We start from the raw sequence: 23888 nt of genomic DNA, 5'->3' as shown, positions 1-23888 counted from the left end.
GGAGAAAGAGTACTGGACTAATGAGAAGAAATGGGCAGAGTGAGGGTAAGGACTGGGACTAAGGAGGAAAAGGAGACGGACACGGATGATCAAACATTCTGTCTTCTGAGCTGGTCATATCCTTTCCTTTATCCCCTTCGGTATGTTGTTCCCCAGGCTTCTTTATTTGGCTGCTTCTGTTTACAATCTATGTGATCCCTTTTTCCATTGTAATCACTTCCTTCACTCTACAATGCCACTTTACATGAATGACTCACAGATCTTTTTTCTTTCTCTTCATTTCACTGCTTCTACCTTTCTTTCTGCCACCAAATCCTTGATGCATTCTCACTTCCTCCATTTTAACCAAAACGAAAACAGAAGTTATCTACTTTCCTGCTTCCTCTATTCCTCCCCCCACCTCCCTCGCTCTATCATTTCCCCCTCTAATTTTCCACAACCGCCTGTAATATTGCTGTTATTTTCAATCCTTCGCTTTCCTATTCCACACATATTTCTTTTTGTATTATAATAATTTTATTTTACAAAGTACACATAACAAGCAAATATTACAAATCATGAGCTATCCAAATATTAAATTCTACAGCAAGAACAATGTAAACCACAAAGAGTATTCATCCCCCCAACAACCAATCAAAAACCCAAAGCATGCAAATAACTGGGGGAACATTCACACTGAACCACACACACACACAACCACTGGCCCAAATCCACACATATTTCTAACACTGCCCGTATTTGTCGTTTACGACTTTACAATAGTCATTGTGCCCATACTTTTCTTTCAATCCATACTACTAAACTTCTTATTATCGCTTTAATCTTTTCTTGTGTATTGCCCAGCCCTCTTCTAGTTTGGTATCCCGCTTTTTCATTTTACTCTCTTTGCTCGGTTAATCATTTTGCTACTGCTCTTTTTCATCTGCCTCCACGTTCCTCCATTACTTCCTCTCTTCGTTTTGTTTCCTTCTTTACATTTGATTCTCATCGTTTTCATTTCCTCTCCACTGCCTATAAGTGTATCAATGGTCTTGTTCCAACTTATCTTTCTTCCTATCTGTTCCTAAACTTCCCTGTCCCTCTTCTTGCTTGCACTCTTTCTCCCTCTGCCCATTCATTCTACTCCCTCTTTACACTATTTTCATACCCATCTTAAAATCCATTGCCTCTCTGTTCTTCCTTTCAATTGATTCACTGCGCAGATTCCCTCCTCCCAAATGATTTTATATTAATTTTTGCTAACTCTTTGTATAGTTTGATTACATTTTGTAAAATGCTTTGTTTGAAACACTTCATACATATCAATAATTACAAATACAAATGAAGACCACAGGGAGGGGAAGGGCTGGGAAAAAGAAGGACTAGGACAAAAGAGAAAGAGAAGGATGGTGTCTAAGGAAAGGAATGGGATGAAGGAGAATGATTGCAATGAAAGAGAAGGGGGAATGACTGCAATAAAAAAAGGAGGTCCAGGGCTGGAACGAATGAGATAGAGATGGACTACGATGAAGTAGAAGAACTGGGACAAAGGAGGTGGGGAAGGAATGCAACAAATGAGAAGAACTTGGGGCAAAAGGGAACAGTTTTAAGGACCGGGACAAAAGATGAGGATTGGGAAGAAGGGCTGGGAGGATTGCAATGAAGGAGAAGGACTGGGACAAGGAAGATGGACTGGGATGAAGGAGATGGAGAAGCAATGCGATGAAGTAGATTAAGGAGGAGTAAGATGAAGGAGAATGTCTGGGATGAAGGAGGACAGGGATGAATGAAATTGAGTGGGATGAAGGAAGAGAAGAACTGGACCGAAGAAGGGGAGGGACTGTATTAAAAGGTGAAGAAGAAGAACTTGCGTAATGTAAAAGAAGAATGCCTTACACAAAGCAGGCAAAGCAGGAGAAGGATGAAGGAAAGTGGACTGACAAAGAGAAGGAGCATAACTGGAATGAAGGAGGACAGGGGTAAAGGAGAATGACTTGGACGGAGAAGGAATAGAAGAATGACTGGTGAGTGAAAGGATACAAAAACTCTGGGATCCAACTGCTGCACACAATAGCATCAGTTGCCAGTCCACCAAATATTCTGCGTCTCAACACCTTTTCTGGTTTCTCTCTTCTTTGTAGCAATATTTTTGCCTTTAGTGATACTTTGTGTAAATAATCAAAAACATACCCACAGACAAATGCATGGTCATTCTTCCTTCCATTCAACTAACTCCTTAACACAGTATACCGGTTTAAGTATTTACATGTAAATTCAACCTGCAAATAAATCCTTTGAATAAAGCCACACAGTTGAACTTGAGACTTACTTTAAGTTCTCAGATACTGTTTTAGCCTTGTTATAATGTCCACCCACTGGATTGGCAGCTGCAATGATTGATGTCCTGGCTGGCAAACTACACACAATGCCCGCTTTGGCAAGGCTTATACTCTGCTGTTCCATGGCTTCTAACAGGGCTTGATGCTGATTCCCCATTTTATCAAACTCATCTATGCCACAAATGCCTGAAAGCAAAAACATCTGTTACATGAGTTCAGGCAGAGAGATTGAATGTTTGTAGACTGTTGAATATTCGTATTAAGGAATAACAAACTCAAAACCTTTTTTTAAACAGCAAAATCAACAATATACAATTCTGTTTTGCTTTTTTGAATAATTTGCGGTTCAACTGAAAGCATAATAACTACTAAGCGCTAGCCTGAATAAAAATGCACAAATATGATCTAGAAATCAATTTAACATCATTAGGGCAAATCAGTTGAAATACATTGATACATTGCAACTTCTCTACCCAACTTTCGAAAGACAATCAATAGAAAAGTTGATAAAAACACAACAAGCAACGGACACAATATGGAAGATGGAGGTGAGAAAGAAAACACATACTGGTATTATATTTATATAGCATCGAAAAAACATTGTTAAATATGTAAATTACTGCCAAACTATAGTTAAAATGGGTATTACCCGAATTGTTCGTTTACAATTGTTCGAATGACACAATTGTTCGAATAATAGGGGTCCTAATTGACCTTCTGCACAATTGACTGTATGGTCATTTTAATATATATTATGGGTTGGGTTGGTGTAATAATAATATAAGGTGATTGGGAGGGGGGTTGGGGTGGGGGTTGGATTGGGTAGGGGACTGCGGGGGGTTTCCCCCTACATATATATCCTAATTGACCGTTTAAATTCGGTCAATTGTGCAGAAGGTCAATTGTTATTCGAACAATTGACATTCGAACAATTCGTATACAACCGTTAAAATGACAATGATTGCTATGCAAAACCTAAAAACCACTATAATTGGTCAGTTATGGTTAGCAAAGCAATCATAATCTGCCACCACCAGGCACTGCTCATGACATCACAAATAATATCCCCAATTAGCAGTACACAGGTCCACTAGGAAAATCTGTTCTTATAAGAAGAATTAAAAAAGAAAATAACCACCATTAGGAATTTCATCTTTTGTTATTAGTAACCCCAATGAAACAAGACCCATTGGATGATATACAAGTGTGGAGTATCAGAAGCTGTTTCTAAAGGTTGCTGTTGAGCAAGATTTACCCGATATACAAGGCTCCAGGACCACAGGCTTCACCTAGGGTTCACTTTTGAAAAGGGTAATTTATGATATATATATATATATATATATATATATATATATGAGTGCACTACTTCTATCTGTATTTAAATGTCCCTTTTTGAATATTCACATCATTACAATACAAGTTTCATATGAAAACTAGTCTCTTAAAAATAATGTTTACTGTTCATGGGTTGTGTTTTGAGTTGGCCTTCAAAACAAACAGAAAACCCATAATATAAGCATTCTGAGGTGCCAATGTTTTCTTTAGTGGTTTTATTTCCTCATGTTTTGTAATCTGTGATATCATGTGTACCTGGGTGCATGACGCCAGAGCAAATTATGGGAGTGTTGCTAACATTAAATGGTACATTTCAGTGGCGTTTAGGTTTTATGATAAAACTATACCATAATTTTAATTGGAGTATTTTTATCTCACAATTTTAAAAGGTTTTTCAAACAGCAGACTCACCGCAACGTCCCTTAACATTTTTCAATTTGTTGCAAATGTTTGTATTACAGAAGGCTAACCATAACAACTGCACTTAAGCTTTTTTAGGTAATTCATTTTTTATATATAATTAACTCTATAAATATGGGTCTATGTCCAGCAGTCACTGTGGCCAGAAAATAGCCTTCAGCTAAACCCAGGGAAACTGCTCGCTGGACATAGCCCATGCAGTACAAACACAAATAGTCCCAAATGGGCATGGCCACACACCAAGCCCAGTGGTCACTGTGTCCAGGGCACTATTTATAAGGGCACTATGCCTAGACCAGTGAAAATATCACCTGTAGTTATTGGCAACCTGGGGGTGGACCAGCGAGGGAGGATCACCTGGCAGGGGGTCTTCGGGGACTGCGGCCGAAGGGGAGACATGGTATCCCCCGTTCCTTGCCCCAATCCATCCTACCTACCCTCGTTGTTCATGGGATACTGGTACTGAGTCCCATCCTACCGCTCGACCTTCCCTCATAAAAACGGAATATAAAATATCCTGGACAGTGTGGGAGAACAAACCATTTTACAACTCGTGACGCTAACAGTGTTGTTCCTTCCTCAAGACCCATTATTCATGACCCCAGAGCAAGAATGAAAAGAGTTGATTACCCAAGAGGCAGAGGGAGGAAGGCACAAGTAATACACGATCAGAGCACTGATAACCAGATCTATTCATCCTCTCCAAATCATAGAGAATACCACCCAGAATCCTAAACACATAAGCCAATGGCAGACATAAATAAGGGGACAACTTTCTCCTTAGATGAAGAACGAACTAGGCGATGTTCTCATACTCCATGTCAATGCCCTGATAAGATGATCAGAACTCAATATAAATCTTATTACACCTCTAATCTCTTTCCCTCAACCTCAAGGGGGTATTGTCAAACTCATACGATCACCCCTCACCATTTCCAACCAATATAGAGACAAGGAGGGGGCAACTAAGCTCAGTAATGATTACCCATAGGAATAACATGGGGAAAGTAAGGGAAACCTATTTTAGAGAAAATAATAGAGTCAGGCAGAGTCAGGCATTTGTAAGTAACCATTCACACCTGACTCCACTTGACTGTGTGTTCAGCTATAGAAGGTGTGACTTCTCACATGTGAATGAGCGAGCTGGAGATGCTGGTTGGAATGTGAAAGCTGCAGCACAGGAAGCCTGGAAGGACCAGAAGATAGTGGGGCGCTGAAACGGTGTGGCTGGAGGGTTGCAGCATGGCAAAGGAGCCGTGTCTCCATGGAGCCACAGTAAAGCAAGCTGCTCTAGGCCAATGCTCCCTCCTCTGGGATGTTTGCCAGTCCCAGTGGTGTTCGAGCTCAGCCGACAGATCCTGAGGAGCTGCCCGCCAGCATCGCACTACCTGGGTGAGTTAAGAGTGAGAGAAACCCAGTGGCATGCGTGTGGCTGAAGCGGGCAGAGATTTGAAAGTGAAAAGTGAGCAAAAATGACATTCTGTATAACTCTGTAAGCAGAAGAAATGGTGAAAGGCAAATGAGGTTAATTTTAAGTTGAAAGGCAAAGGAACAACGGCATTCTGGGATTTGTAGTAAATGGAACCATGAAAACCGCATTGTCAAAAGAAGAAAGGCATTTTGGGTTTCGTATTGAAGAAACCTAAAATAAGCAAAACTAAGGAGATTGTGATTATCAAAGTCAAGTATTAAGCAAAAAAGACAGTTTTAAGAAACAGAAAGTAAGAAAGAAGGGGAAAGTGCACTAGTGGCACAGAAGGAAGGAAAAAGTACCTTAGCAGCACAGAAGCAAAAGTGAAGTACAGAATAAAAGGAAAGGGTGCGAGCAACCCGGAAAAGAAGGAAACAAGTGCATGTGTGCACAGAAGAGTGAAAGAAGTGTGCACGACAGAAGGAGGGGAGCGTGCAAGGGGCACAACAAAGTGAAAGAAATAAAAGATAGTGCAAATGTGTATGACAAAGGGAAAAGAAGATCTGAAAGTGGTGCAGGAAGCACCTGAAGATAAAAAGTGCAAATGAGAGTAAGAGTAAGAAATAAAGAGAGGGGCAAAGGATCAGAGTGGTCGTGCTTAGGAAAAGCAAAGAGCATGGCGTTTTTGAAAGCCTCCGATTCTACCCCATGAGAGGATTGTGTGTAAGAAAAGGTGTATGTAAGGAAAGGCACATCCTGACCAACTGACTTTGTGTCTGAAAGCTGAAAGGTAAACTTGGAATAGGGCACCCGGAGAGGGCTAAAAGGAATTGTGATATATTTAATTTTGTTTTAGAGCTGGAAGGAGCCTGAGCTTGGGGAAGGGAACCCTAATAGGCGCCAGCAAGTTGGAGACGTATTGGTTTTCTTTATAGTGTTGAAAGGATTGAAAAGTGGGGATGGTGTAAATTCCCTTTTTTACAATATCTTGAATTCCAGCGAGCGTAAGCAAGTTTTGTGCATTGTACAGTTTTAAGCAGGGACCTCTAAAGTGAGGCCTAATGTTTTAGCTTTGTGTGTTAAAGCAAGGAGGCCTAATCTTTTGAATGGCGTTTGTGATTGACCCCTAGCAGATTATGTTTTGTAGCAGGCTCTCCTTTAAGTCATATTGTTATGAACTGATTAACAGATAAAAATCAACATTTCCACAAAGGGAACCCTGCAAAGCTTCAAAAGGAACTGTGTTATGTTTCGTTTGTGGTGTTTGCAACTTGAATAAGTTGAAGAATTGGAGTTTGGGGAAGGGAACCCCAAACCAGTGAGGCTGAGAGACTGCTGAGAGGACCCTTTGGCGAAGGTCCCACAAGAACGCCTGTTATCTAAACTCCTTTTGTGAGCCTGAAATCATGCTAGGCCACCGAAACCCAACCCTATTTTTTCCTATTTTTAGTTGAACCAAACCTTTTTGATTTTGAACAAATAAACCCTTACACATTTTTGCATAGAGTGAGGGCAAGCATAGGTTTAGACAGACTTTTTATTTGGACTTTCAGACATCGACAACCGTTAAAGGCATCATTTCAGGGAAACATCCCTTAGAGTTAGTGCCAGTTAGGTATTACACCAACGCTGAACTTTAAAAAAAGGTTTTGAAATCTTTCTTTCCGAGTCTGTCTCTCTCTTGTCACCATGCCTGTCTCACAGCCCTTTTCATAACTTTGCCCCTCTTGTACAGAACCACACAATGCACCCCACAAATGTTTAAAGTAGGAAGCATGCATGCCTAAAGGTTTCATTCAATTCCATCCTCGGGGTGGGGGAACTTATAAGCTGCACAAAATTGCTTTATGGTTGAATGTCACTATCAGTTTGTCAAAGGACGCTAATAATTGTGTAGCCCTCCCACATTAGGTCCACAGTCCCACCCCCATTTCTGAAAACCTGGTGCTTCCCATGCAGTTTTTTTCCCTTGAAAATAGCATATTTTACACCACTTGAACATGCCCTGGCCATACCAGGGGGCTGCTATATTACCATTTCAAGCATATGTTCAGTGGAAGAACTGAATACAATACAGTGGCAAGAGAAACACTTTTCAGCCTGGCTTCAGCACATCACATTTCTGTACACATATCAGCTGAGTTTGCGGATTTCTCTGCATACCCGAAATATCTCAACATCTTTTGGGATCATTAATTTCAACCCACTTTTTATTGAAAAACTGCTTGATGGGTTTTCACCATGGCAAGTGAAGAATGTGAATTGGCCCCGACAGCATCTTTCTCCCACAATTTATGCGCACCTACAACAAAGCTGCTTTTGCCGACATTATATATGAAATGTAAAAAAGCTTTAAACTTTAGGAATGCCTAGCAAGGTCAACATTATGGTTTAACACCTTATAACATAGAACATACCATAACAAACATTCAAACAAACATTGCTTTTAAAGATTTCAATTTTTGAGAGATTGACCTCCCACTGATTTACTCGTTTAAGGTCAGGGTGTATTTCACTACATGGAGACATCTGAGCAGGACACCAGATAAAATGGATATCAAAATGCGAGATTGTTATGTTTGCGGATATTCACTTCTTCGGACCTTGTCTTTTTTCTACGTATACCTTGCTTTTGTGTTGTGAAACAGTGGTGGGAATGTACTTGTAACATGGTATAATGTGAAATAGAAACATTCATCACCGTAGTGACTGCTGCACTCCTAGCCCATCTCTAAAGCCGCATTACCATGGACAAATGCAGAGTTCGCGGATGGATGAGACAAGATCCTGAACTTAAGTGGTGTCCAAAGAACGGGAATCAAGTGACCACGACCCAAGTGGTCAGGAGCAGACAATGCGGAAAGCCACAGAGCATTCTCCCACAACCACATAATGCTGTTGACCGATGAGCACGCCTGGAAGAACTTCCAAACATGTGGTGAACTGGGGGCCCCAATTAATGACATTTGAAAAGCTGTTTGAAAGCATCCACTCCCGAGCCATGAAACAAACATCTATCGAGCCCTGCCAATCAAGTAGGGCGGACTCAAAGAAGGCAATGTACTAATCACTGTAAGCAGGGCTGGAAAAATCCACTCAGCACGGCAGCTGAAGTAGAGTCCACAGTAAAGAGAAGACAGAAGGACATGTTCCTCGATGCTTGCTGCAGGAGAAGGAAGAACGCCAGCTGAGAGAAGTTGGTGACTTTGCTGTGACACAAATTAGACACACAGATAGGTTTCGGTTAGGCCAGTTTGAAGAAATATTTATTTCCACAGCGCTGCCAGAGACCAACTCAAAACGGACAGAGAAAGCCCCATAACAGCAAAGAGCGAGTAGTAGTCATATAGGTGTCAACACACCAGCAATATACGTTTCTATGATCGCATTCGAGTGAAATTCATCATTCATGACTACAGAGACGTTTTAATGGGAGGGCAAAAGGGGCACTTGCCCAGGCCCACCACCTTGAAGGGGGGCACCAAAAGGCTGCCTGATCTAAAAAAGTAAGATTGCATTGTTCACCAGACTTAAATAGCACACGTCAGGATATTTTATGGCATGCTGCTGAGGCTCTAAACCTATTGTCTTTCCGTTTTGACAAGTACATTATGCCTTGATCAATTCATTATGTAGTGCTTTCTGTGTTCACTGTCGTATACACAGTATGTGTGTTCGTTATGGCACAACTCCTGTAGCATTCTTTGCTTCCTGAGGGAATTATGCTGATCATGTTCAACAGCCAAAGTTGAAATGCATATTGATATGTTGACTGCCACAATGTTTCAGAAGTTAGCTCAGTGTGTTAAGCACTCATAGCAGAGATATGTGGTAATATGCAAGATTAGAATAGCACATTCCAGCAAAGCTGACTGAGCCTTTCCTATGTTTGAAGTTTCTAAACCTGCCTGCATATGTACTTGGTTTTGCAACACAACATGTGCTATTATCAGCAATGTACCTGCACCAGGTAGGGGTTACTATAAAAAGGAACATGTCATCTGTATGATGAAGGTCTAGAAATTGGTTTGTTCAGATGGGGTGTTGTAAAACCTAGGCAATAACCTCCAATGATGAGCATAACTGTTTAGACCAAGTGGTGAATACGTATCCAAATTCAAGACTGGTGAACCAAAGCATTCATGCTTGTATCCTGGCTTTGCCAGCCGACAATACGGTGATCCTGGTCAAATCATGTTATATCTCTTAAATTACTGTGCTGTCTTCTGTGATGTTTGCCTTCTCGCATGCTGGTGGCATCGTTTAGCCCATTACCAGTGGGCGAAATGTATGAAAAGAAATAGTGAAACTATGTTGCCTGCTGGCCTGCCCTCACAACCGACAAACGCCATTGCCAAGCTCCGTCCCATGCGCAATATAACCCTACAAACAAATGTGCTTGCTGTTTAATGGTACGCTCAGTACACTGCAGAGCAGGCTTCAACTTCTTCCTACACTTCCATTCCGGAATGGTTTCTTTTTAAAATAAACTATAGGAACAGTAAATCTTAATTGAAAAAAAGTAGAGGAACAGCGCTCCCAAGCGCTCCTGCTCACTTTGACCACTGGCCATTAGACAATCTTTCTTCTTATATAGGCCATGTTAGTGGTAGGAGTGGTAGACTGAAGAGAATGGACCAGATGTTGTAGGCCTCGGGCAAGCATATTTTAAGGTCTGCTCGTTTGACACAAAAACGGTTTGCTTTTTTGTAAAAGTCAAACATTTTTCTGCACATTTATAAATTACAATTTCACAAATCAGTGTTTTGGAAGTATTTAATGCTTTAAAATCCAAAAGACAATCCCAGATGAAATCTGTTAAATCACATCAATTGGTATGCTGGTACTTATAAACTTCCCTTGATGATGGAGAGAATGAAGCTAGAATCATTCCCATTTTGCCTAACACCCTTCTATAGTATTTCATTTTTAAAAATTGTCATGTTTGTTAATGTGATTTGTGTACTTTCCAAGTCAGTTTTTATAAAATTTGATTATTTTAGTTCATGGTAAGAACTGGAAAAGAAAGTGTTCAAATGCAGAGTTGGCGCACATCACAGCTTCACCCCTTAACCAATGTGGGATCCTGGGCATCTCATTTAATCTTGTATTGCCTAACCTCTCAAAACTGCTAGTCCCTAAACTTTTCAAAATTGTGAGCCCTGCAGAGTGATTTCCATTTCAGGATATGATCTTCAAAAAAGCTGCACTCATGGTTTCACTGGCTACAGTGTTGCTTACACTGTAATGGTGAGCATTGATAAATTGCACACTACAGGCACATGTTCCTTTGTTTTCAAATAGTGTTGTCATTAGAGATCAATGTCCCACTTCTAATCTAGTTTGTCTGGATACAGACAACATCCTGGTAGCTTCTAGTCTGCATCCACTATCCATGGTATGGTATGTGTAGCTTTCTCCTTTCTTCCAATTGGTCTCCTCTATCAATGCTTGAGCATTTTTGCATTCTGTAAGGCAGATAATGCGAGTTCTCTATTCTGAGTTACATGTACCTTTTACATATGGTCCTGCATTAATACCACAGCCTGCATACCTTCCTGGATGTTATTGATAAAAAGTAAACTCTTCATAAGACTGCTAATGTTGGCCTTCAAATGCTACTCGTTTATCCTTCTGATTAGAGCAAGAATGAAGAGGGTAAGGGGACTTAAAGGGAGTAAACATGCTTCTTCTGAATCACTTCATTTCTTTGGTTTGGTGGAGGGGGGCCAAAAAGAAGTCCATGCGGGGGCCCCAAAAGTGCTTAAGATGGCCCTGCATGACTTGCTGTGTTGGTGTTCCATTTAGACCCAATTACTCCAGGCCGAACACTCAGTTAAGGACTAGATTAGAAGGCACCTGGCAAGGGATGTAGATCAATGGCTTAATAGTTCATCTTTGCAACTAACAACTATCAGTTATGCGTCCCCCCTTGGCTCCAGACATGTAGTAGTGTACACTGTAATTGTACAATAGTGGCAAAATATAAAAGCATGCAGTGAATATATACCTTTTATTTTCTATCCACTTTAACATTCATCGTTCAAGATGAAGTCCAGCTCTGTTCGGCCTTCTGATTTGTATGACAAGACACTAGCACATGCATTTACATTTTACTTTTTCATCAAAGGAGGCAGGAGGAGAAACCTCGAGCTAGCACCACCTCCCTGGTGCACCCTGATCTGCAGGAGCAGCACTTTGTTGCATATTCCAATTGAGGTAGGCCCTGTGGGGCTTAGTGGCTGGCTGGGGAGGGTGAAAAAGCATAATTTTAATATTTTTCCTGGCAAGCGTGCATAACGCTCTTAAATTAATCAGAAGTCGTCCTATTGTTTGAAAACAGCGCCATCATTGTGAGGCAATTTGTGAAGCCTGTTTTCCTTCACAAAGAGTGGGTTTTTGCAATCTCACAATTCCTTCCTTTGTGGCTTCTTGCAATCCACCAGCATTGTTTTCCTGCATCTTCAGGACACCTCTAGGATGGCCGTCCCCACACATGGGGTCTAAGCCTTGGTCTGCCCCCACTGAGATTGGTTGCCTTTCTCCCTACAACATCCAATGAGAGGCAATGGCAGGCGGAAGCTAGCCCGTCCAGCCAAGGCCCACAGCTAAAGACCTGTATTTGCCTGAATAGGCTTGGACGGGCCCCCACCTTGTTGCCGACGCCTCAAACAATGCTGTAAACCTCCTGGGCACTTCTTGCTCCTGACCTCATACCATGGCCTACGTTTCTCTGCAAAAATGTGAGTGATGGCTGAACTGTCCGATTGCCTCCTCCAGCTATCTCTTTGAACAGTAACTGTGCCATTCCTGACTGCCTCTCCTTGAACCTTCTCTTTACGACACTGCACCCCGTGTTCTACATTTGGTAAATACGTCTCACATTGTGTTTTTCTCCTTACCTCTCGCATCCCTATGTACACTGTATTCCTGTTTAAAAAAAAACGAATCTAGGTGGTGTGCTTTCACATCTTGCATCAATTTTGTGCTGCACTGCATCGTATTCCAGTTATTAAAAATCGAATCTAGGCGGGTGTGCTTTCACATCTTGCATCCCTGTGTACGCTGCATTGTATTGCTTTTTAAAAATTGATTCCAGCACCCCACCTATTGCTCTGCATTTGTATTGTGCCCTACTTAACTACTAAGCCGCCTGCAAGTTAGGGCCAGGACTGTGCATTGCAGCCCCCTACCCTTTCTTTCTCTTCCCTTCTCGCGTATATCCTCTGCAACTGAGATGGCACTCTCCAATCTTCTCTTACTGCTACACTATCACCTATACTTCCTCTCTCATAAAATCTGGACGAATAAAGCACATAAAAGACATCCTTGCTGCAGATCCTGACCTTCCCATCGCAGACACCTATGCCAGTGCATCCTCCAGAGAAATCTTTACTGACATCCTCTTCTCTGTCCCCTCTCCAGACCTATGGACTTCTCATCTAATCTCTACTCTCTCCCCTTTCTCACCCTCTCCCATTAATAGTGGCATCAAGTGTGAAGTCCTCTTGGCTGGCTTCTTCTCATCACACTGCATCATTGTCTACCACACTGGCACTATCCTGGTTCAGAGTCCTCAGGCCACCTCCTTCTCTTTGACTGGATCCTGCCTTCCCTGATTAACTTTCTTCCTTCTCCTGCCTCTCCCAATACTTCTTCTTTTCCCCCAACTTGACTGAAGTCCCACGCCCCTGTACTCCTCCTCAGAAAACCTTCAAAGGCAGAGATCGTCTCCCACCAGGAGACTCTCTTAGCAAACAAACACTCTGCTGACATCTACCTCCTTCTTGAAGACATTGACCTTGACTTTGTCATGAGGATCTGCTTGAAATCCGCCTCCAAGCGCAGCATTGGTACGACTCTGAACTTGCAGACCTGAAACGAAAGCGCACAGCTGCAGAACGGAAGTGGCAAACCTCAGGCTCATCCTCTGACAAACTGTCCTGCCGTCTGCTCCAAAGGCTATACAGATTCTCTATCCGTGCCAAGAAAGGGGCCCACATTCAGGCACGGGTACCTGGCACAGCTAACAACACGGCTGAACTTTTGCAAATCTGCAGGGAACTTGCCAACCGTTCCACAGTATCCTCCTCCCCTATTCCTTCTCAGGCCCTCTGCAATGCACTCGCCACTGACTTCACTACCAAAACTCAGGACATCCTGAACAGCCTTGTCACTCACTCTCCCAACCCATCCCTTACCCACTTGCCTCCCTTTGCCACTCACCCTCCTCCTTCACCCTGATCTCACCAGAAGAAGTCACCAGAGTTGTCTGCTCCATGAAGGTCTCTTCCAAACAGGATTCCCCTTGCTCTTCCAGAACCATCAAGGACAACATTGGCTCTCTCATCCCTGCACTCGCTCATCTCTGTAACCATTCCTTTGCTATGGGTTCTTTCCACTCCTCCGTCAAGCACTCCCTTGTGCGCCCCCTCCTTATAAAACCGTCAGCAGGGATTCCAAAATGATCGCCATCCCGTGAGGACGCACATATCTAGTGCTCCGCACACGTGGGAACTGAAAAGAGTTGAAAGCAGACCAAAAGAAACCAAAAACGCACCAGAAAGCAGAGTTCCACAGCGGGGGGAAAAGCACTCTCCTGAGGAAGCCACTCCCCCCCAACGGTGCAGCGAGTGGGGAGAGAGAAGTGTGGCACCCACACCCGGGTGAAGTTGGCGGGCAACGAACCTCAGTTGCAGTCCATAGAAACGAGCACCCCCCACTGACAGCGGTCCCTGATGTGAATTGGAGAAGAAGCGGAGAAGCAGACAGTGGTCCCGCACCGCCCCGACCTCCGTGGGGGCCATCGGGACATTCAGCAGGACCATAGTGCAGTTGTGGGCCCCGCCAGGTAGGCTGAGTAAGACCCTCCGCCTGAGTTAGCGAAACATCCGACAGATAGCAGGGAGTCTCGGTGATGGAGAGGTAATTGCTTCCGCCACGGATCTGCTGGCACCCCTGGGCACCTACCCCAAAGCAACCCGCATCGGCGAACGGCCACCTCTGCAGAAAGAGAGACCCCATCGAACAAAGACACCCACACCTGGCCCTAACAGCTCTGGCCGAGTGACCCTCAGGCCCCCCAAACCACACAGTGAGGCGGTGCGCCTGCCGGCAGAAGAGGGGAGAGGAGACCGACAGAGCCCTGCAACGCCACTGAGCCCAAATACTCCACACCGCAAGGTCACACGGAGGAGCCGGGGGAACAACGGCACAGGTGACAAGAGAAGACTGCCACGCTCGGGGGCACAGTACAGCCCAAACACTGCGGGCCGCGGGGCTCCTGGTTCCCAAGAAGCACAACAGAGCCATTGGTTTGCGGGAATAAGAGGTAGGAGGTCGCCAAACTGCACGCTTGAGCAGTCCACGCGCAGAGTCCTAGCAGACCCACCGGGGAGACTCTACCCCGAAACAGAGCATTGGGAGAGCCACAAAAAAGAACACTGAGGCCCAAAAGCAGATCTGAACTGACACGGGTAGCCAGAGACAAGCACCTCCATACACTGGCTGTAAAACCAAACCAGCAGATCATGGGCAAGGGACCGCAAGGGGGGACAAGGGGTGGAAGAAAGCTCTTATCCCAATAGAAATCCATAAAACTGAACGTCTCACCATGGAGCCCCACCAAATACCTGCAAAGCCTCCCAGCAGAGGGAACCATTAAAGTTAGCAGGGCACACCCAATCCAAAAGTACAACAGCAGAGGAGAATATTCCACTGCTGATCCCTCGCTACCCTCTACACAGACCTGGGTAAGGGCCCTGTACAGACCAATTGCGAACTTGATTGGTGGGAAGAGCCCTGAAAGCAGGGGCCCGCCAGGGAGCTACATCACAGACCCGAGATGCGCCTAACCCCCCAGACTGGCCAGGGAACGCCTATGAAGAAAGCCACAAGGGTAGGAGCGTGGAAGTGCGAGAGTAGCCCTTCCCGGGGTGCAGCAGATGTGGGTGCGGATCCCGGATCCCGTAGAGCCCCCTAGCCTCCTACAGCTGAGCACTGAGTCTAGAAAGCAACGCGGGGTGGACCGAGGGGCGAATACTACGCTGAGGTAGCACTGCCCACAATAATCGGAGCGGAGGTCCAGTGTAGACACAGCATAAATAAGCAGTAACTTGGCAGAAAGGGGAAGCAAATAGAGACCACTACCACCAGGGAACCCAGAGCACGACAGGATCCAAGAACATGTGCAACTTACTAGCTGAAGGGGTATACTTGACAGGGAGGGAGTCAAGAATCAAGGAGAACTGTACAGCGTAGTAAATAGGAGGGTCACCCATCAAAGCACCGCCTTCACGCAATAACGCTTCTCACCTAACCTGGGGTGCAGTCAGCGGAGATGGAGCTCTTCTGGGGAGGCCCCTGTGACCCTGAGGCCAGGTGCCAAACTGAAAAGCGCCCCCCCCCCCGAGAATAAAGGGGACACCTAAATGCCAGAAGAGTCAATTGGCCAAGTGCTGGAGACAGAAGCAACTATTGAAACCTCTAATACCCTCGTCCCCACAGGAATCAACGGAGACAGATCCGGACACACCACGATCTACAATGACTTCCGATAAGGAAGAACTGCTGATTTGCCTGAAAGGTATGGAAACCAGGCTGACAAACATTTCAGGCCCAAATGGGGCAACTGAAGGAGGAACTAAAGGCCTCCCTGCAAGAGGTCTGAAAGGAGGTGGATGAGCTAGGGGACAGAGTAGACACAATGGAGAACAGACTATCTAGCATCGCAGAAGAAGCAAAGCAGAACAGCATCCTGCTAGACCAAGTGGCTAGGGCTACCAGCAACCTGGAACTGCAGGCCGAGCACCTCGAAAACAGGTCACAGAGGTCATGCCAGAAACTGTGATGGACAGAGACCTTCGAGATACCATGCAACAAACTTTCAGTAGCCTACTACCCGACACCCATCCTGAAACAATAGTTTGACAGGATACACAGCGTGGGCCCCAAGAGAAACGAACCGGGAGCAAGGACATGAAAAAGATAGCAGGCAGCAACTCTTGTACACACTGAAATGGCGGAAGCGACATTAGTATCCCTGAATGGCTGATCTCACCCACGAAATGCCATGCACTCCTGGGTAGGCTAGTAGTGATGCAGATGACAATAGGGATCCTAAGGGAAACTCATCTTCTCCCTCTTCTCCCAAAAGATGAAGAGGATGGCCCATAAGGCTTTCCCCTAGCAATACTATGCATCCAGTGGGAAAAAGATGAAGGTAGTGGCCATACTGATCAACCAGGAATTGGGGTTTAAGAAACTACAGCTTCATAGAGACACAGAAGGGCGGTAACCTTGGTCTTAAAGGCACAATTGGGGAACAAGCCTACGCAATAATCGTGCTATACGCCCCCAATGAAAAACAAGATATATATATATCACTGGAATACTGGAAAAGTTTGGCAGCTGGTGCGAGGTTCAGCTAATCATAGGAGGGGACTTTAACTGAGTTATGGACAGCAAACTGGATAAAACACTCCCACCTACAATAACGGACCAGAAAAACAGGCAAGCATTAGGGAAACTCTTTAGAGAATTGGGGGTTGATAGAAACATGGCAGTTCTTCCAGGGGAAAAACAGAGAATACGCGCAATACTACGCTGTCCACAAGGGGTACTCTAGGATAGACATGGTCCTGATCTCAGCATCACTGGTCCCCCAGGTGACGAAAGTAGAGATAGGGGTGAAATATCTCTCCGACCACGCACCAGTGGTAGTATGCATCGAGTTGGGTGGAATAAGGGGAAGGACACAGCCTACCTGGAGACTAAATGAACTGATACCAAGGGACACCGCACTCAGGTCACACATGGAGACCACAATAAACATTTCAAGGAGAATGATAACGGGAAAACGGACTGGAGGGTAGTCCTGGATGCAGGGAAGGCGGTAGTCCGTGGGGAATTTATTTTACAAGTGGCGTCATGCAACAGAGAAAGAGCCCTCATAAAACAGAAGCTAGAAAAGGAGGTAAAAGAGGCCGAGAATCTACACAAAGCACGCAAACACATAAATCACTAAGAGAACCACAGACCGGGTAGCCCAAACATTGTTGAACACGAAACAATCCTATCACATACACGGGGGAGGGGGGAGCAAACACATTTCTAGCTGTGAAACTGAAGAAACAAAAAACACAAAACTACATAGCACAACTGAAAAACAAGCAAGGGGACCCACACACAACAGAGAAAGAGAAACTAGAGATAATGGTGCATTTCCATGAGGAACTACTACACAGCGAAAAACCTCAACCCCGAAAACCAGAGATCCTATATGCAGGTCACTCCCCCCTACCACAGATCACTGAACAAGATAGGCTGGCACTCGGGGGCCCAATTACAGCTCAGGGGGTCAGCAATGTGATCTCTGCGTTGCTGGCAAACAAGGCCCCAGGGCCAGACGACCTGGGGAACAGCTACTATAAAACCTTCCGCTGGCCCCACTAACACACCTCTCCAGTATTATTAGGGAAAGGGGCCCGGTCACGCCCAACATGGGGAAAATCCACAACCATACTGACCCTGAAACCGGGCAAAGATCCCTCAGAATGCACAAGCTACCACCCCCATTGCACTCCTAAAGACAGACACGAAGATCTACGCTAAAATACTGGCAACCAGACTGATGAAAGTCCTCCCTGGTATCATACATGACGACCAGGCAGGATTTATCACAGGAAGGCACACACAGGACAATGTGAGGCGGGCTGTAGATATCATTGACATGGGAATGCGTAAACAACAAGGGTTCTCAGTGGCCGCATTAGACTCTAGATGGGCTTTTGACAGTCTGGATTGGGAATATCTAAGGTTGGTTCTGGAGTGCTTTGGGTGCGGCCAGGAATTTACCACAATGGTTCTAGCTAACTTCCGAACCCATCAACAAGCTTTATAGTTAATGGCCAAAGCTCAGAACAAATCAAAATAAGGCGAGGTACGCGACAAGGCTGCCCCCTCTCCCCTTTGATCTTCGCGATGGCAATGGAGCCTTTGCGATCCAAATTAGGCTAGACGCAGAGCTTAAGGGGGTGATATGTGGGAAGGCAACCCATAAAATTGCATTTTATGCAGACAACATAATGCTTTTCATGAAAGACACCAAAAACACATTACCCAGGGCCATGACAAAGTTGCAAGAGTTCGAGAAAATATTGGGGTTTTCCATTAACTTCTCAAAATCTAAAGCAAATATAACGGAGAGAAAGGAAGAGATTGAGATCTTGGAGAAGACATTCCCCCTAATCTGGGAAAAAAAACTCTGGAATACCTGGGAATATGCTTATCAAAAGGTGTAGGTAGTTTGTACAGGACAAACATTACACCCCTCTGGAAACAGCTACAAGAGGAAATGCAAATGTAAACTCAAGAACTGTCATGGTTTGAACATATCGCCACAGTGAAAATGACCCTCCTCCCCGGCTACTCTACGCAGTAGGCTCGTTGCCTATAGCTATACCCCCCCCCCCGTTTGATCAAGGAATTACAAAAAGCAATATTTACCTTCATATGACAAGGCAAGAGACCTAGGATACAAAAACATATGCTGATGCGCCCTCCACCTCTAGGAGACCTGGGAGTCCCAGATGTTGGGAGATACGTACTGGTGGGGCACCTGGCGCCAATGTTGAGGTGGGCAAGGCAGGACGACCTAAAAGGGTGGTGCGAGATAGAGCAGTCAGCCACAACGATCACCCTGAAAGCACTACAAGCACTTAACGCAGGAGCCTGGGAAAGGGGGGGGCTCTAAAGGAAGCAACCAAGATGTCTTTACATAGCTGGAACAAAGCCCTGGGTTGGAAACACATTCGGTGAGGGAGGGCCCACTCCCCCCCCTTAACACATAACCCGGAGATCACCCCGGGACTACAGCGGAAATTCTGGGAGGTATGGTCGGGTGCGGAATCATTGACCCTTAAGGACATGTAGATGCAAGGGTCCCCTCTGCTCTTCACAGACTGTCAACTGAAATTTGGAATTAGGTAAAAAGAGAGATATAAATACACACAAATCAGACACTGGATCTCGCACCCAACGGTGAAAATGGCGGGCACAAGGACACTGGCCGGACTGGAGTGAACTATGCGAGAGGGTCTGACGGCGAGAGGGATAGCTAGGCTATACAGATTACTGAATAATGCACAACCAGAGGATAAGCTCCCGTACAAAGGAAATTTGGAAAGGGACATGGGGGAAACAATATCGGAAGAGGAATGGAGTCAGATATGGTCAAAGGCACACGTCTCATCCAAATGCACCACGATCAATGAATCTGCCTACAAGTTGTGTTATAGGTGGTATATGTCCCCCTATCGCCTACACAAAATCAATACAAAATATCCCACTACGTGTTGGAGATGCTGTGGGAGAGGGGAGCCCTGTAACACATGTGGTGGTCATGCCTAAAAGCAGTAACATATTGGAAAGAAGTGCTAGGGAACATAAAGGACATTATGAGTGCGGAACATCCAATGTCACCAAAGACAATCTTACTAGGAGCGGCAGCAGAAGGTACTTATGCAATGTCGGGGCATAGAGCCACTTTATTCATACACATATTGTCAGCTGCAAGAATGACCCTGGCACAGAGATGGAAGAATGAAATGGAACCAATGTCAGCCTGGTGGTGGGTCAAGATTTGGGGGTTACGGCAATGGAAAAAATCTGTGCCCTCAAAACAGTGAAATACCTGAAATTACTGGTGGTCTGGAACCCCTTCCACGATTTTGTGAAAGACAGAGAAGCCCATTTCTACAAACCACAAATACTTAAGAAAATGCATGTCGCCTGGAGGCCCATCTACGGACAAAACTCTGCAGACACAGTCTGGAAAGAACTCAGTAAAGACAGAAGACTCTGGACACTGACGAATTGGGTTAAAGGGAGGAAGAGGAGTGAGGGGGGGCATACATTGGGACAATATTGAAAATAGTCGGGGGCAGCTGAGCAGCCATCAAACTCGACAAAGTTGGTACATTGTTGATCATATGATACACAGTTCATTTATTGTCTTATCTTTAAATGCTGTAAGGTCTCAAGTCTCTGATCAATAAATTAAATTGTTTTAAAAAAAAAAACGCCAGCAGGCCCTTCCTTTCCAGCCAACTACTGCCCCATCTGCATCACCCCCTTCCTGGGGAAACTGCTGGCAGAAGTTGGCCCTGTCCCAACTCAACTCTCACACTGAACTTGTTGGCGGTCTTCACGACCATCAATCTAGATTCTGAGCATCCATAGGAACAGAAACTACTCTTCTGAACACCCGTGAAGAACTGCTTGCATCCCTGGATTCCAACTCCCCTGCTGTCCTCATCCTTCTTGGTCTTTACTCCATTTGACACAGTCAACCACTCCAGTCTCATACATACAATCGCTTCCTCCTGAATCTGTCTTCTTCCACTCTGCGACCCCTCCAGCTCTCCTGCCCTAAAACGTCTTCACTGACTCCCGGTTGCTTCACGGATTAAATTCAAATCCCTCTGTATCACCCACAAGGTTGTCTGGCGCCGGAGAACACACTATAAGCAACTCTCTTTTACTAAGTTTCCCCCCTCTAGACCTCTGCGCTCCTCTGGCACCAACTCCTTGTGTGTAAAGAGCAGGAGGTCGATCACTTTCCCCAGCTGGCTCCCCTTCTTTAGTTTAGTGTGCCCCTCCCTCTTTGTCTTGAGCAGAACTTTAAGACCTTCCTCTTTACCTCCTCCTTCCCTCACTCTCTCCTCTGCTAATCTCATAGTTGCTCGTTTGGTATTCAAGGCCCTTGTGCATCAATCGGGGCTTGACCTCACACACCAAATCGCCCCAGCTTCTGTCTATCCTCAACATTTGCCTCGGCTCACTCCCCACCCTTGGAGGCTCGCACTTACCTTACATTGCACTTCACCTGTTGCTCACACATGAGCACCCCAGCACCGATCCCATTCCCTCTCCCTTCTGCACTTGCACATTCTGAACACTGACAACGCATAGTAGGTTCACCCCGCCCACCCAATGTATTTAATATTTGTTATGTATTTTAATTGTTTCTCATCCCTTGTCCCCTCCCTGTGGCCCTCTGGGCGCTTTGAAACAGTATTTACTTCCTGTATAAGCGCCTAACAAGCGAACAATAAACAAATAACACAAATACTATGAATTCTGCTTTTACCCCCTCACAGTTGGAGTATCTGTTGTCTACATGAGTCCTGACACGCGGACACAGAGCCAGCCCTAAATCCAGGAGGAGACTTGGTAAAACGAAAGTTGATCAAATAGGTTGTTGCCAGACTTGCTCAAAACAATACTGAATCAAAGGCTGTGCTGGAACCTGATTAAAAGAATGCTGAAACCAAACAAAATTAAAGGCAATAGATACAAGATGTGAAATGAAAAAGGAGACAGGCAATAACAAGGAGGCATACGACATGTACCATACAAGCAGAACATAGTAGGCAAATGCCAGGGTAGGATAAGATGTCCTAGGCTCATTATTGGTCCTTCTCAGACAACCAGCTTATAGTTTTTCTCCTGATGTTAGGGAAGGACTGGGTAATTCTTAGGGAGGGTGGGAGTGTGTTCCAAAGCTGGGCCGCCATAACCGGGAAACTGCTCCCCCCTGCTTTTTTTAGCTTGTACATTTGTACTACCAAGCACGAAGAGTGTGCCGACCTGGTAAGGTGAGGTGAATATTTTAAGATGATTTTCTCAGTTAGGTAAAGAAGGGCAGCGTGATTAAGACATTTATAGGTTAGAGATACTGTTTTAAGTTGAATTTTATCCTTGTTGGAAAGCCATTTATTCTGTCTTCTTGACTCTGAAATATGCTCTCTCCTCGCTAAACTCAAAGCAGTCCTCAGTGCATTTTTTTGCAGAATTTGGAGTTTATTGACAACGTACTTACTTGCGTGTAAGTAGAGTGTGTTGCAATAGTCATATTTTGACAGGATGAGGGTTGGGATAAGACAACTCTCTTTAGAGAGAAAGGGTTTGCAGGCTTGTATCAATTTGCAAGTACATGCTGTTGCCGAGGCCGTGGCGTTGACTTGTCTACGTAGGTTAAGTGCTGAGTCTAGATAAAAGCCTAACGTTTTTACCTCTTTAGCCACTTTAATATTGTTCCCGTCAATATTAAAGGAGGTATATTCCTTGCTGAGCTTGTCCAGGTTAGCAGGGGAGCCTAGAATCAGAAGCTCTGTTTTATCGTCATTCAGGCAGCGGCAATGGGTGGCCATCAATGCCTGAATGATTAGATACATTTTATTCACTAGCGCTACATCAGTCTCGTAGTTGCCAGCGAGGGGTAAGAGGATCTGGGTGCCAGCTGCATAGTTAGCGTAGGTGACACCCAGATGATTGATATCGTCAAACAGAGGCTTTGTGAATATGTTTTACATTGTCAGTGACACGCAAGAGCCTTGGGGTACTTAGCATGTCATTGGGATGGGGTCGGCAGCTGCCGAGGGGGAGAAGACTCTCATGGTACTATTATTTAGAAATGATTGGATCCAAGCTATGGCGTCCTGGGAAAAATGGGCCGCTGAGGCAAGGTGATTAGATAGTACTTTGTGGTCCACCAAGTCAAAGGCAGCCGACAGAACCAGAAGTAATAGCAGGCCAGTCTTCCCTTTGTCTTTAAATTAATCAATCTGGGTCTTTTGATCGATCAACGCAGTTTCGGTGCCATGTTGAGGCCTAAAGCCAGATTAGCGAACCCCTAGGAGATGGTTAGTCTCTAGATACTTCTGGATCTGAAGGTATGCCACCCTGTCTAGTATCTTCAGTAAGAGCGGGACGGTTTTTATCGCCCTGTAATTAGTGGGGATAGTTGGGTCCAAGGATTGTTTTTTAGGAGAGGTAATACCCATGACTCCTTTAGGTTGCTAGGCACGGTGCCTGATGAAAAAGAGGCATTCATTAATTTCAAAATAAAAGCAGCCAGTTCTCTGGCGGCATCTTTGATTATCTGAGCAGGGCAGCTATCTCCTTGGCACCTCGAAGGTTTGAGAGATGCAATAATGTTTTCTACCTCGAGAATAGAAACTTTAGAGAATTTGAAGCATTGAGGAGGTTTCGTGGAACGCCCTTGGGGTCTATGGGAGGTACCCATGTTTGGTAGTTTCGATCTTTTGTCAGCTATTTTGTTTTGGAGAGTGACGACCTTGTTGGTTAGGGCGTTTTGAATGTTAGTACACCAAAGTTTATCCTTCAAACAGTTGTCTGTTGGAGGGATGGGGGCCTCCATTTCTCTGAGGATAACAAAGTGTTCCTTAGTACTAGAACTAGCTTTGTTAATCCTGTTGTTGAAGATCTCCCGTTCTTCTTTATATTTAGCTGAAATATTCAACAGGTTAATTTTGTTCTCTGCGGAGGGGAGGTGTTTCCATAGCACTTCCAATTTTCTTTTCTCAGCTCGCAAGGTTTTT

The 23888-nt window shown here is 44.8% G+C and overlaps 1 protein-coding gene across 1 annotated transcript in view; it reads right to left on the bottom strand.

Moving 5' to 3' along the window:
- The window catches only part of MCM8 (minichromosome maintenance 8 homologous recombination repair factor), a 1532371-nt gene that overhangs the window by 339118 nt on the left and 1169365 nt on the right, over positions 1-23888 (bottom strand). Inside the window, exon 14 of the mRNA XM_069608271.1 lies at positions 2309-2504. Within this exon, the coding sequence (XP_069464372.1) occupies positions 2309-2504 (196 nt within the window). The remainder of the gene's footprint in view (positions 1-2308; positions 2505-23888) is intronic.

This window comes from Ambystoma mexicanum, chromosome 4q (assembly GCF_040938575.1).
Source record: "Ambystoma mexicanum isolate Mex_15411 chromosome 4q, UKY_AmexF1_1, whole genome shotgun sequence".
NCBI lineage: Eukaryota > Metazoa > Chordata > Amphibia > Caudata > Ambystomatidae > Ambystoma > Ambystoma mexicanum.
Note: the sequence above shows the minus strand (reverse complement) of the source record. Positions and strands in the feature narration are given on the sequence as shown.